The sequence below is a fragment of the Panthera leo genome, chromosome D4, assembly GCF_018350215.1.
Source record: "Panthera leo isolate Ple1 chromosome D4, P.leo_Ple1_pat1.1, whole genome shotgun sequence".
In the NCBI taxonomy this organism is placed as follows: domain Eukaryota; kingdom Metazoa; phylum Chordata; class Mammalia; order Carnivora; family Felidae; genus Panthera; species Panthera leo.
Window position 1 is genome coordinate 82,641,410 of NC_056691.1, and position 14,179 is coordinate 82,655,588.

The window sequence follows — 14,179 nt, forward strand, 5'->3', positions numbered from 1 at the left end:
AGGGCAGGGACCAGCTAATAGTAGGCACTCAAGTAAGGGCTGACGAACAAATGAATGAATTAACCCACCAAATTCTTCCCACAGTTCCAAGCTGGGATAACAGAGAGAAAACAGACCAATTGCTGCTTTTTTTTCATTCTAAATGATGGCAGCATGAAGGCTAATCAACTAGCTTCTTGTAAGCACGCCATCCATGACCCTACGCACAGACACGCAAAGTCAAATACACACTGTTGATGTTTTTACATCAACAGTTTTCCACTCTCAGAAATTTGTTGAGTGAACGAGATAGTGCCAGTTCAGAGTCCCACCCCGCCCCCCAACATGCACATCCCAGCTTTGAAAGGAAGAAACATTGTAAACCAAAACATTATGCAAAAACAAAAAACAACAACAAAAAAGCCTTTCTGCAAAACTTTAAGAACTTGTCTTAAACCTCCATCTCCTCTAAATGACTATGTAAATATCAGCGCCCTAGCCAAGTCTAAAATGCAATGTTAGGCAAAATGGAAGAGAAAACTTTGTTTAAAAAGAAAAAAAAAATCCAACATTGCTGAATCAAAATGTAAATCATCATTTACATCAGACGCTAATGCTCCAAGTGGGTAACCCTTGGGCCTGGGCTCCTGAGCCAGCTTGAGAGCAGTTACACACATTTAATCTCACAGAGCATCCGCATTGTATCTCCTTCCCGTGGTCTTTCCAGCGGTTGCCCTCTAGGGCCGAATTACAGACCTTATGCTTGGTGAAGAAGAGAGCTGACTTTGCTGATTAACAACAACAATAACAACATTTGTGCGGAGAAATGTAAACCAGACTGACAGTTATTGAGCAAAGGTACTTCAAAAGTCAGCCCCTCTTTCTCCTATGGTAGGAGTGTGTATGTGTTTGGGGGGCTGGGATGGGAGGTCTTTTCTTGGTGAGGAGAGGAAGAAAGTGCAAAAACTAATGTACCAGAGAACCACTCTTTCTGGAATTCATAGAGTCTGGCCTTTTATCCCTGGGCGCAAGCCCAAGACTGGGGACCCGGGTTTTGTCAGGGGCGCCTCCCTGCTGTCCTGCCCGGGGCTGCTCCACACGAGCAGAGAGAGACAGGAGGCAGGCCCCTCTGACACCTACTTAACCGAGGCAGATGGAGAGGAGAGTGTGTGGGATGCCTTTACTTCCCCCTTAGGAGGCGCCCAGCAGGAGCCCACAGAGCCAGCAGCTCCAAAATCGGATTTCCACACATCCTCCCCCTCCTCGCCTCCTCGGAACACACCTTGGCCCTCTGGCAGGAGGAAACAGAGCATTAGGCCAAGTGTGGCTCTGGTGTACAAAGGGGTTTGGAAGACCTAAAGAAGCCTTCTTCCAGGATCCCATACTTTTTTCAAACCTCTAGAGAAGTAGCCCAGTTGGGGAAACAGTTACTCCCTCACTGACCCAGAGAGGGCAAGGGTGTTACTTTGAGGAGGACACAATCAGTGTCTGCAAGACGTCCTGAGCTGCAGACACATACTTTATTAATAATCTTACATACACAAAATGTCCAAGGGAAAGCCTAACAGGCGAATTTCTGACAGCTCCAGATAACAGCGGGACAAACCGAAGCCATGCTGACTCCCCAGCTTCCACAAACTCCACAGAAGCCATGATCCCTTTCCCACCCAAGGGACGTGATGCAAATAAATAAATACAATTATCTGCAGAACTTAGAGTGCAGGAACAACGCTGTGGAGTCCTTCTCCCCGAATGCAGTGACTTGTGGGAAACAGATAGGAAAATAAGGAGAACAGCTGGAAAATTTAATTGCAGAGGAACAACGTGGAGGCTGACATTGTTTCAAGAAGTAGCCAAGAGCCAAAGCCACTCTCCCTTACCTTAAGATACAGAAGCAGCTCTTCGCCCCTGAAGATAAGCGGCAGAACCCGAATCTCTGTTTGCTGTCAATGTCAGTGAGCACGAATGTGAAGTTCTGGCCAACTTGGCTAACTGTGAGGCTGCAGCAAAGACAGAACAAAGGGAAAAACGAATGTGCAGTGAGTTTCTTGATAAAGTATCTAATCACGACAAGTCGTTGAACCTGTAACATTTCCTTTCTCAGTGAAACTCTACAAATGAACTCAAAATTTACACACTTGAAGGGAACAGACTGTGAGCTAGTAAAAAACAAACAAACAAACAAAAAAGACCACAAGCAGCCCATTCTAGTGACCACCTCACTACCAAAGTAGCTACCAAACCTTCCATTTACGGAGTTCAGGCAGGTAGCCCTGTTAATCATCTCATCAAATCCTGAAGATACATCCTATTAACCTCATTTTATACATAGTGACCGCCTCATCACCTCATTGGAGCTCCCATGCCTTCCACAGATTGAGTAGGCAGGTAGCCCTGTTAATCATCCCACCGAATCCTGAAAGGAGCATTCTATTAACCTCATTTTATAGACAAGGCAACAGCCTAGGGCAGCACTGCCTAAGGTGCCAGCTGGTTAGCTGCAAAAAGCTGGGTTTTAAACCTAGGCCTTTGTGACGCCAAAGCCTACCCTGCCAGCTTGCTGTTAACCATGTTCACCTGACCATTCCGCTAGTTCAGAAAACAAAATGGCAACAGAACTTAAGCGTCTACTGTGTGCCAGTCACCAAGCTGGACACTTGATATATTCCATCTCATTTACTCTCCAAACAACCCTGGAATTTAGATGATGTTCCCATTTTACAGGAAAAGCAACTACAGGACGGAATAGGCATGTAAGCGAATCATGTTCACAGAGCTTCCAAGGGGAGGAGGTGGAATTCAAGAGGGCAAGGTTAGTTACTACTGTCCTGAATTCTTGTATCTTTCACAACATTGGGGTTCGGGGGGAACATGTATGTTACAGGACAGAAATACCAAATGTCTTAACAATGCAAGGTGCTAAGAAATGGAAACAGGCTTTAAAGACAAACAGTAAAGAAAAAAAGGCAAAAATTCCTGCATCGACACAAAAATCAGCAAGCCACGCATAAAACATAAAATAGGAAATATGTTTCAAGAGATTAAAAAGCATGTTACTAATCAGATTAATCTAGAAACGTTTCTGGCGTTTGCAAAGTGTTTTTAAAACCCCCTTTTTAAAATCAGTTTACCACTTAGTTCGGATTCCTTTTTAAAAACTTAAATATTCCAAATTCTAATACACAAATCTATGCTAGCGTAATATTTTAGAATTTGACATCGAATTATTCAAACTAACTCATTAACTTGTATTTTACATATATTGTATTTTACAAAATATACTCAAATTGATAAATATTCAAATCAATGCTCTCACCTGTAATTTACTTTATAAGTTGCCAGCAGAAATGAAAAATCATTCACCAAGCCCCTTCCAAAGGCAGACAGATTTACTGAGTCTTTGGAATAGGATACGTAGTTAATTTTTCAAATATGGATAGCCTTCATTTCTAACACTTCCTTATACAAACCACACAAGAAAATTAAAATGAAAGAGACTTTCAAGGTATCCCAGTACAACAGGGTCAATGGACCCTACCTGGTCATGTTTAAGGAAACAATTCCATCCCCTAGAGGGTGGTTACAGAGTACCAGAAAATAATTCAGAAAGAAAAGAAAGTGTTCCACTCTCCCTTCTTAACTAGGAAGGTGAGCGAAAACAAGGTGGCAATTTAAAAGCAACGTGGTAATAAAACAGGTGTAAGTAATGCTACCCCTCCACCTTACACAAGCCAGGAGAAGGAACACATTTCTATAAAAGTTATAGAGCTGTCCAGGGGACACCAAACTCTACCTTCCTATGGCTGTTATGTTTTATCAATAAAGCTTGGATACTGTGTTACTATGGTGATTTAATACTATGTTTTAAAGGGGGATTATATGATTAATTTTAACAAGGTTGAGAACTGAAGATGTGTGAGAAACAGGATTCTAGCTCACATAATTAAAGTGATTGGGGAGAAAAGTGGGCCTCACTGGGGGGAGGAGAAAAAAACTTGAATTATTAAAATATTTAAAGCAACAGGTCACAATGATTTCTAAATTACAAATAAGGTCATGCTTTTGTGACATAGTATTATGTGATCATATAAAATATGACTGTTCATTATTTTAACTCAGGGTGTGATTTCACTTCTAGAATGTTTAAAATAAGGCATCTGAGAAGGAAGGGGTATTGATAGGACTGAATGAAAAGAAAACACCCGGGATCCTTAGGAAAAGGACACAGAATGAACACAACTTGGTTTGTGAAGTGAGTGTCATTAATTTCCCTATTTATCTTTTCACCACCATTAAAAATGCTGAAAATGCTTTTAGCGACATCCTAGGCTCAAAGAAAGATTCATTACTCATTTACTTGGTTCAAATCCCAACTCAATCACTTGCTAACGGGGCCTTCATTTAGCAAGTTACTTAACCTCTAAGCACCTCAGTTTCTTTACCTGGAATAACAATGAGAGACCACTGCTCAACCCAAAGGAGGTTTTGGGAATAAGTGAGGTAAGCATTTACCATAAAGGCCAGTCCATAATAAAAACAATTAATAAGAGAGACGCAAGCTGTCAAGTTACCGTCGGAAGGAAAACAAAAATTCATATTAAAATCATGCATTTGCTCAGCATCTTCCTGACGGACTCATTTTTGTAATCCTTACGAGTGGAGAAAGGAAGCCTGCCTTTCCCTCTTCTCAGTTGCATCTTTTCAGTAAAGGACAGTCCTTTGGGAGACCAAGGGAGCTGCTCATGCTTACAGTAATGTAAACGAGTAAAGGGACACAGCTTAGGAGACAACATTTGTTATTCTCAGTTGATTCACCGTTTTTAAATCCTAACAGGGTAGGGGTGCCTGGGTAGTAGTAGCTCATTCAGTTAGGCATCCAGCTTCAGCTCAGGTCATGATCTCGTGGTTTGTGGGTTTGAGCCCTTCATCAGGCTCTGTGCTCATAGCTCAGATTCTGCTTCAGATTCTGTGTCTCCCCCTCTCCGCCCCTCCCCCAATCGTGTACACTGTCTCTCAAAAATAAAAAAAGATAAAAAAAAAACATTTAAACACTAATAAAGTACAAGCCACTTAAACAAACAAGCAAAAGGGGTCCTAAAGCAGCAAACTCTCAAATCTCTTCTCCTTGGACAATCTGCAATAAACTAAAAGTTAGGCAAGGGTGCTCAGAGGTTAAGTTGAAGGGTTCTCAATCTCTGAGGAATCTTGTCATTCCCTCTCCGCTTGCTGCTGTACTGTGGGAGAGTGTTCACTCTTTCTCCATAAAAATGACTTTGGGGAAAGGGTCTGCTTCGCTAGACGCTGCAGGGTTTGTGTCTACCTCCAGTATCAGAATCCAGAACTTTTTAACAGGGATCAGAGATTTCACAATGATTAAAACGGGGAGGAACTGCAGAAACCATCTGGCTCGAGTCTCTTGCTTTATAAGATGGGAAAACTGAGGCACATGGTCTTTTTGTCTTGTTGGTTTTGTTTTCTCAAGGTATCAGGACTAAAACGAAATTCCACGCCCCATTCTGCTTCAAAGCCCTCTCCATCCTGCCAGCCTCCACTAAACACAAAGAAACCCTTCCCTCACCTCCAGCGTTCAACTCCACTGAAGGAACTCAGGTATGTGAGGGATCCAGATAGTTGTCTTCTCAAACAGACCCACTGCCCACTGAGCAAGGGAAACCAAATTTGAGTATTTCCAGAAATAAGCCCAGGAGACCAGGGCCAACACCACCCTTCACTGCACTTCCCAAGCCGAGATGAATATGGAAAACAAGGGAGAAAAGCAACGAATATTCAAACCAGATGTTAACATTCAGGCTGACTTGGAAATGCCTGTGAACCATTCAAGGCTCCTCCAGCAGCATTTTGCTTAATCTCGAAGTTATTTACAGGTTCAGTGTATACATGACAGGAAGCATGTCAACAGACAGGGTGATTTCAAACTTCCAGGGAGAGATGGGATTTTCCGTATTATCTCACTTTCAGTTTAGCTGTCCATCTTACGAGAGCAACTACTAGACTACTATCCCGTAAGAAGTGCTCACCATCTGTCCTGCTACAGAGATTCCCAGCTAGCGGGAAAGGAATAATAAACAAGTGTACCACAAAGCATACAGCTTGTACCAGTGTTCTGTGAAACCAAAGCAAGAACAAGGAGGGAAGAAAATGCAAGAAAAGGCAAAGCCCTATTCAGACAAGGAGGTTAGAGACAGCTTCTCAAAGATGACAAAAGACGAGCCGGAGCAACGACTTCAGAAACAGGGGACCGGGTGTTTCAGGCAGAGGAATGAGCAGGGCAAAGATTCTCAGGTGGGAAAGAGCTAGGCATGTTCAAGGATCTCAAAGAACACCAGTGCAGCTAAGATACAGGAGCTAAAGGGAAAGTGGCATGATAGGAAGTTGCTAGATAAAAGCAAAAGCCAGATCATACAGAAAGCCTCATCGGTTATGGTAAAAATTTGGTTTTGTTTTTTGTGTTTTTTTTTTTTTTGTAAAGGTGATGGAAAGCCACTGACAGGTTTTCATCAAGGGAATAACAGTCTAATCCAATTGTAAATGTTACGTGGAGAATAGTTTAGGAGAAGGCAGAAGTAGAGGCAGAGAAAATAATCAGGAGGCTACTGGACTAGTCCAGGTGAGACAAGGTAGAGGCTTAACTCATGGTGGGAAGAGTGAAGGTGGGGTCCGGGTGGAGAGTTCCAAATTACAGCCAGCTGGTGTGCATAATGACAGGCTTGCAGATGTACGGAGAGTGAAAAGACAGCAAATTACTCTTTCATGATACAAAACACCAGTTTGCGGGGAGAGCTAAGAGTTCCATTCAGGACATGGTAAGTCTGAGAAACCCTGAGATAGAAATGTCAAGTACGTGGTTGAACATACTACCTAGGAAATCAGAGGGAAGGTTTGGGTTGGAGCTATAAATTGATGTCATCTACACCCAGATGTATTTAATGTCACAGTAAAATACAAGGTCACTTAGCGAGAGCATTCAGAGAAACAAAAGAGGATCAGGACGAGATTACCCATAGATAAAAGACCATCAAAGGAAAAGTGGAGAACAGGCAGGAAGGAATGGTCAACTGTACCCATGAATCAAGATGGGACAGAAAAATTGAAGTGAGCGATATACAGGTTGCAGATGCCCTTGATAAGAAAAGCTCGAGGTGAATGACAGAGGCAGAAGAAAGACTGAAGAGGGCTGAGGGGTAAGCTGGAGTGTGTAGCTAACTCTTCCAAGAAGGACAATGAACGGGAACAAGAGGATAGAGAACTAGCAGAACTGGTTTTTTAAGCTGCTCGTGATGATTCAACAGAGGCAGAGATTCATGACGCAGGAGCGGGAAGAAACAGGCCTTTGGATTCGAATCCCAGATATGCTGGTCATTAGCTCTGGGAGGGCAGGCAAGTTTGTACCTCTCTGACCCTCACCTACAAAATGAAAATACTTTGCAGAGTGGTTTTGGGGAGTAGAAACAATGTATGCAAAGTAAACTAGCATATAGTAGATACAAAGTGAAAATAATCGTTATGAAATTATAAAATTCAAGACATGGAACCTAACGTTCTGTCATCCTCAATTTAATATGGCTCACTAACAATTACCTGTCAAGCACCACTTCCGGGCCCCCCTAGTGCTGCTTTTCCTTTCCTTCTGTGCATACAGGACATTGGGCAGGGATCAAGTTTTATCATACTACCACATCTCAACCTTAAGTTACATGAGCCTCAAAGCTTCCTTCCATAAACCTTTCATCTGCCTAAGACTCAAGTTTCTCACATTCCAAGCTCAAAGATCCAAGTGGCAAGAGTGGCATTGACCCAAAATGTCTGGGGACCTAGAGTAGGTTACACACTGCCAGATACAGGGCAATACCTATCTGCTCGAGAAACTCACCAGATAATTTAGAGAGAGCTCTCCACTCCTTCGCCTACATGAACCTGACAAAGCAAAACTGAATCCGAAACTGGAAAATCAAAACAGTATCAAAACCAGAAGGAATAGGAGAGATCTAATCCAGTCCCCTCATTTTACCCATGAAGAAAACTAAGGCCCTTAGGGGAAATGTCACTTGCCACACATCAGGGACCAAGTCAGTGGCAGAACAAAAAATAAAACCTAGGTCCTCCAGGTTGCTACCCCCAATGATCTGCCCACTAAAGCCCCGCTGCTTCACTGTTATCAAATGCCGTGGACAGTGACCACAAGGCGCGAGGAGCAAAACAGAGGTTGCAGATGACCTTGGTAAGAAAAGTCACGGGACAAAACCAAAAACGACAGACAGGGATGAAAGTGGGCCAAACGAATCCGGTTTCACAAAGCAGAATATGATGAATGTGTAGACGCAGAATAAGGGCCAAGGTCTGAGCAGGCAGAGACTGACACACTAATCATGCACATTAGTTTCATTTTCTGCCTTAGGTTTCGTTCTCTTCCGATTTTAGAATTTTCTGCTTTTCTACAACAAATATACATTGCTTTGAAAGAAACTTTGATGGGTTTTGTTTTTTTTTTTTTTTGGTATTTCTTTATTTCTTTTTAATTTTTGTAACGTTTATTTTTGAGAGACAGAGAGAGGACGCGTGCACGCGTGCACACAGGGGAGGGGCAGAAAAAGAGGGAGACAGTATCCCAAGCAGGCCCCGTGCTGTCAGCAGAGAGTCTGATGCGGAGCTCGAATCCACAAACTATAAGATTGTGACCTGAGCCAAAACCAAGAGTCAGACACTTAACCGACTGAGCCACCCAGGTGCCCCTGGTTACTTTATTTCTGGTGTGATGGATCTAATGGAGGTGGTGTGATAGAGAAAAAGTAAGGTGGAATTGGAAGTTCCGAGAGCTGCTCTACCACTTACTAGGAGTGGGACCTCGGGCAAGGTTTTGAAGCTCTCTGAGCCCGTTTCCTCATATTTGGCATTATGGTGATGGTAAGCTGTCAAATGTTTAAACCTTTAGTGCAGGAGAACACAGCACACTGCCTGGCACATAACAGATACATAACAAAACAGCAAGCAGCGTGTGAATCCCATCTGCGTCCCTGGTTACATCCTAAACCAACAAACTGCACCTTCCCCTGACCCTTAAAAGATCATGTCATTTCATCCTGTGCTCATGTCATCTGTGTGTACTGGGGTACAGGATGATTTATAGGGCAATCGAACGGTAGCTGACTTGCTGGGTTCTGAAAGAGAAGCACAAACCTGGAAGGAAGGAAGAGCTTTTCCATCCTCCAGCGAGTCTCCTGAGTGCTCCGACTGAAGCAGGTTGCCAGCTACCAAGGGCAAGCAAGTAGCACCACGGTATGAAATGGCACATAAATCTTTTTTCTTCCCTTTTTTAAAAAAAATTTTTTTTTTAATGTTTATTTTTGAGAGAGAAAGAGAGAGGGGGAGACACAGAATCCGAAACAGGCTCCAGGCTCTGAGCTGTCAGCACAGAGCCTGACATGGGGCTCGAACTCACAAACCGCGAGATCATGACCTGAGCCGAAGCCCGACGTTTAACCGACTGAGCCATTCAACAGGTCAAGTCAAGACTCCTTTCCACCAAGAGCCTCAAGTACAGCATAGGGTGGAAATAACTCTGCACTAGGAGTAAGAGTATGTTTCTTTCCCAGCTGTGATTACTTCGTTGTGACCATAAGCAAATCATTTCACCTCTGCAAATCCTGGTTTTCCTTCTGTAAAATGGGACGTCTGAACCAGATGAATTTCATCTTGCTCCCACACACTTTCAAGGCCTCCTGTAGCCAGAGCCCAAGCTATCACGGTACACGTCACCCTCTCCCCAACAGGCTCCATCTGCTCTGGCTGAGCAAGCTCTAAGCTCACTCGTGGTTTCTCCTCTGCTTTGCTCTTCAGCACAGATGGGGAGGGAGGCTCTCCCTTCCACTTACCCCCTTCTTACTGTCCTTGCAGACTCAACTCACGTCTCCCCCACCGTGAGAAGTTTTCTCTGACCATCTCAGTCTTCTCTAACCTCACTGTCCATTTGGAGAGATACTCTTTAATGTGTGCTTGTAATACTTCCTGAACTACACTGAGAAACACATGGTGGGCGGGACCCCAAGTCCAATACCATTTCCGTGCCGCCCGACAGAGGGCTACACATTTGGAGACTTCCTTTGCTCTTTTGTAAAAGAGATACCACCATCATCCATCTTTTAGAAGAAACAAATGAAGTACCAGTGTGGACGTGTCCAGCACGCAGACTAGAGTCAATTAAGGGCTCAAATACAAATTTCCTTCCTTTCTGCTCTGTTTGGTGACTGATGCTCCCACAACATGTTCTAGAAAAATGTATTCATTTGGGAGATGGACATCTACGTTGTGCTAGCAGCCTAAGGGGGCTGTGGGCAAATCCTAATTTCTCTGCAGCTTAGAGTTTGTTCAAATGAGGATAATAGCACCCGTTCTCATCTCTTAGGATAGGAGGATAAAGTGAGGTAACACATGAGAAAGCACTTTCTTTTGAAGAGCCACTGGCATTATTATTTTTCATAAGTCCTAGTTTCAGAAAGAAAAATCTTAAAACAACACAAAAGACAGTAAGATGTCAATGTTAACGGGTGATTTGATGATGACTGTGAAAATCCCACTCTTGATATAGACTAGAAGTGTCGGAAAGTTGTATTACTGTTCCTTGGGGTAGAAAGTACAAATACTAAAAAGATTAGGAAGCTTTCTTTTTTGAACGTAATCACCTAGGGCATTACTCATCTCTCATGCTGACATATTTTCTAAAGCAAACGATATCATAAATACATTGGGGGTGGGGGGGGGGTTGTGGGCCTCAGAATCTGGGCATATCCATTCGACAGGGCCAACTGCAAAGTAATAAAAAAAAATTAACATTAAAACCTTTGTGTTTATTGTAAGTAAACTCCATAATTATTATCTCTTCGGCATTAAAGTATGCAAAGGTTACAAGTGGGGAAAGAGAAGAGAAAAAAATACAGTCCCCAAAATAAAGTGAGTTGTTTTTTTTTTATATCAATAAAAGTTATCAACACTTACAGAGTGTGGAACATAATGAAATGTAAGAAAGAACCATTATAGGGGCACATGGGTGGCTCAGTCGACTGAATGTCCAACTCTTCATTTTGGCTCAGGCCATGATCTAACAGTTCATGAGACTGAGCCTGCATTGGGCTCTGGGCTGACAGTGTGGAGCCTACTTGGGATTCTTTCTCTCCCTCTCTCTGCCCCTCCCCCACTCATGCTTTCTCGCTCTCTCTCTCAAAATAAATAAACAAACATTAAAAAAAGAAGAACCATTATACAAGGCAAGGGTTAAAACAGATCCATAAAGGGACATGTCTGTCCCAAATCATTCTGTTTAAAAATATGAGAAACATGATTAGGGGAGAGTGATCTAAAGAGAAGCATTTTAGAAGAAAAATATTTTTCTAACAACAGAAAAAAAGGTATCAGGGGATTGGTAAACAAAACAAAAAACCTTTAGAACTATTTAAAGACTCTGCTTTCTCTCAAGAATGTAATCACCGAGACAGGTAGGGAAGTAGAGGGGTGTGGTTGCCATGAGAGGAAAAGAGGGGATCTAATCACATTGTGCATTTCTTCCCAAGTTCGATTTTAAAGTCAGTTAAGGAATACCTCTCCCAAACTGATCACCACTACAAGAAGTCATGTAAAAACGTGCTCTCTCATTTTTCTTTGTTAGATTCCTAACCACATTTTAAAACATTTCAGCTTTAGGGCTCCAGGCCTGGCTGGTTCAGTCACCAAAGCGTGCAACTCTTGATCTCAGGGTCATGAGTTCAAGCCCCATGTTGGGTGTAGAGACTACTTCAAAAAAAAAAAAACAAAAAAACAAAAAAAAAAAAAAAACTTTAAAAACTTAAAAAACAAAATAAAAAAAAACTTAAATAAAAACATCTCAGCTTTATTAATTTATATAAATATGCCCTTGCCATAATTTGTAATACATTTTATAGGCAACTGGAGGAAATTTCATGCATCGCTAATTCATACATATAAATGTGAAGTTTGCATTAAACGTCTCTCAAGAAAACCCTACCTCCTTGCTATTTTAAGAAGGAACAGGATAAAGAAGAGACAAGAGGACTCTCATTACAAAGACTGACCCTCTTAAAACTAAGGCTATTCTGTTTTGAGCATGAATCCACTGCTAAAACAACATGGGTACCAGGATTTAAAAAGGCCCAAGTCTGGAAATACTACAATGGCTGATTGGCTTAAAAATAACATGTTAGAACCAGGGAAAATAGTGATTATAAGTAGTTGGCAACATTCCAGTGCTGCTTTTTAGTACTCTTTTTCCTTTTAATACTCTTTTAAACTCCTTTGGCTACCAATTCTCATCTCACACCATTTTCAGGTTGCTGCCAAACAAAGCGGAACGCCCCTCCTACCAAGTGTAGAAAAGACCAAACAGCACACTCCCCACGTGCTCTCTAAACCACCAAAACCCTTCAGACCTGCCTGGTTTGGGCACACTAAAATACAAGACAGAACCTTCCTGAAGATGGGCCATTGTGTAGTTTACTTAGAACACATTATGGCAGCTATAACTTATAATGATATTTTCTAAAAGCCCTGTCACTAAAAGTGGGCTTTTGAAGGCATAAGGTAGGTTGCAAAAATAATGCTTAAACTTTAATGAAACACACAGGAGACATTTCTTGAAAATAAGATGAAGAAGACTGCTTCGACATTTTATTAATATTGTTAGTCAAGTATAGTTTTTATACAGTTAAAAAAAAGTTCTTCCAAAATTGTTACCATTAACTAGTGTTTTTTTTTTTTGTTTTTTTTTTTTCTTAACCCTCGGACTATTTTAATTATCTTGGAGTTCTTATATCGATACCTTTCCAACAGCTTACCAGAACGCAAAATCTAAGGTAATATTCAGATGGTTTTGTTTGTTTTTAGTCTAGAAAGCTATAGAAAATGCTTATTTGCCCATAGATGCCATTCTTAGCCACCTAAAATGCAAGATGCTATTTAGCAACATGTCTTTTAAATAGCTGAACACCTTTAAACAAGATAGGCCTGTGATCATTTAAATTTTAAGTTGAATCAAGGAAAAACAAAGTCTATATAATATTCATAAGGCCATGGAATAATGCAACATTGCTTGCTTAAGTTAAATATATTCATATTTAAGTAAAATTAAATAGCATTGGAATAAATACCAACCATTCTTAATCATGGTTTGAGACTGATAACCAAAATCAAAAATTTAATGCCGGGTGAAAAACATCTCACAGACTGACCAATGCAAAGCTCTAAGCTTTAAACTTTTTGATAGTGTCAATAAAATCCCCAGGAAAGGAGAATATTGCAACTCTCCTTCAAACATAGATGTTTTAAATCTTGGTTAAACAGACAGAATGTTAAGAATGGTGTGGTTTTTATTTTCCATAGCAGGTTTATTGACACTTTTTTTTCTAGTAAAGTTTGAAAATCTGACACTACCTGTCCACATAGAAGGGGAAACAAAACTTGGTCAAAGTCTGTAGAACTTCCTGTGGAGAGAAAGAGAGATAATTTATACATCTAATGGGACCAATAAATCTAGCATTAACCACGGCACACAATCTAGCAACTTTACCCTAAAGAAAGAGGAGACAGATGAAGAAATATGGGCTTTATCAATTACATGGGAGGAGTACAGGCAGTCAATCATGAGAAATAATAAACATGATCAAACTTCATTAAAAATGAAAAATTAATCAAGAATCACACATGGGCGAGCAGCAGGAGCCGTGCAGGAAAGCTCTGAAGGGAGGGAGGCGGTTGGGTTGCTGAGTGTTAACACCCCTCCAGGGACCATCTCCAGCCTGACCATATGGATCAGAGTGAATAACACCGAGCCACATGGGTTTGGCCTGGCAGGGCCGCTGTTGCTGGCACCGTTTTTGCCTGTTACCTAGGAACAGAGGGGGCCGGGATTAGACAACGCTTCCCTACATCAATAGGCCAAATCGCAAGCAGAAGAGAAAGCCAACTTGACGGTAATTGTCCCTGAACATTGTCAACTACATTTTTTAGAGTTTAAAACTTCATTTACTTACTTTATAAAGAAGCTGCCATCTCTGGCATAGATTTATTTTGTAATCACAACACCAGCAATTTTAAGTATGCACTATTTTCAGTTAAATGTCATTATAGATGGGCACACTTACCTGCTTGTAATTTGTGAAAATCCGAAGCAAAGTAC

At 41.6% G+C, this 14,179-nt stretch overlaps 1 protein-coding gene across 5 annotated transcripts in view; it reads right to left on the reverse strand.

Moving 5' to 3' along the window:
- DENND1A (DENN domain containing 1A) overlaps positions 1-14,179 on the reverse strand; it is a 508,975-nt gene that overhangs the window by 340,830 nt on the left and 153,966 nt on the right. For all 5 annotated transcript variants that reach the window (XM_042912620.1, XM_042912618.1, XM_042912619.1 and 2 more), the window contains 2 exons: positions 13,435-13,484; positions 1,860-1,979 (listed from right to left, as the gene is read on the reverse strand). In XM_042912620.1, the coding sequence (XP_042768554.1) occupies positions 1,860-1,979; positions 13,435-13,484 (170 nt within the window). The remainder of the gene's footprint in view (positions 1-1,859; positions 1,980-13,434; positions 13,485-14,179) is intronic.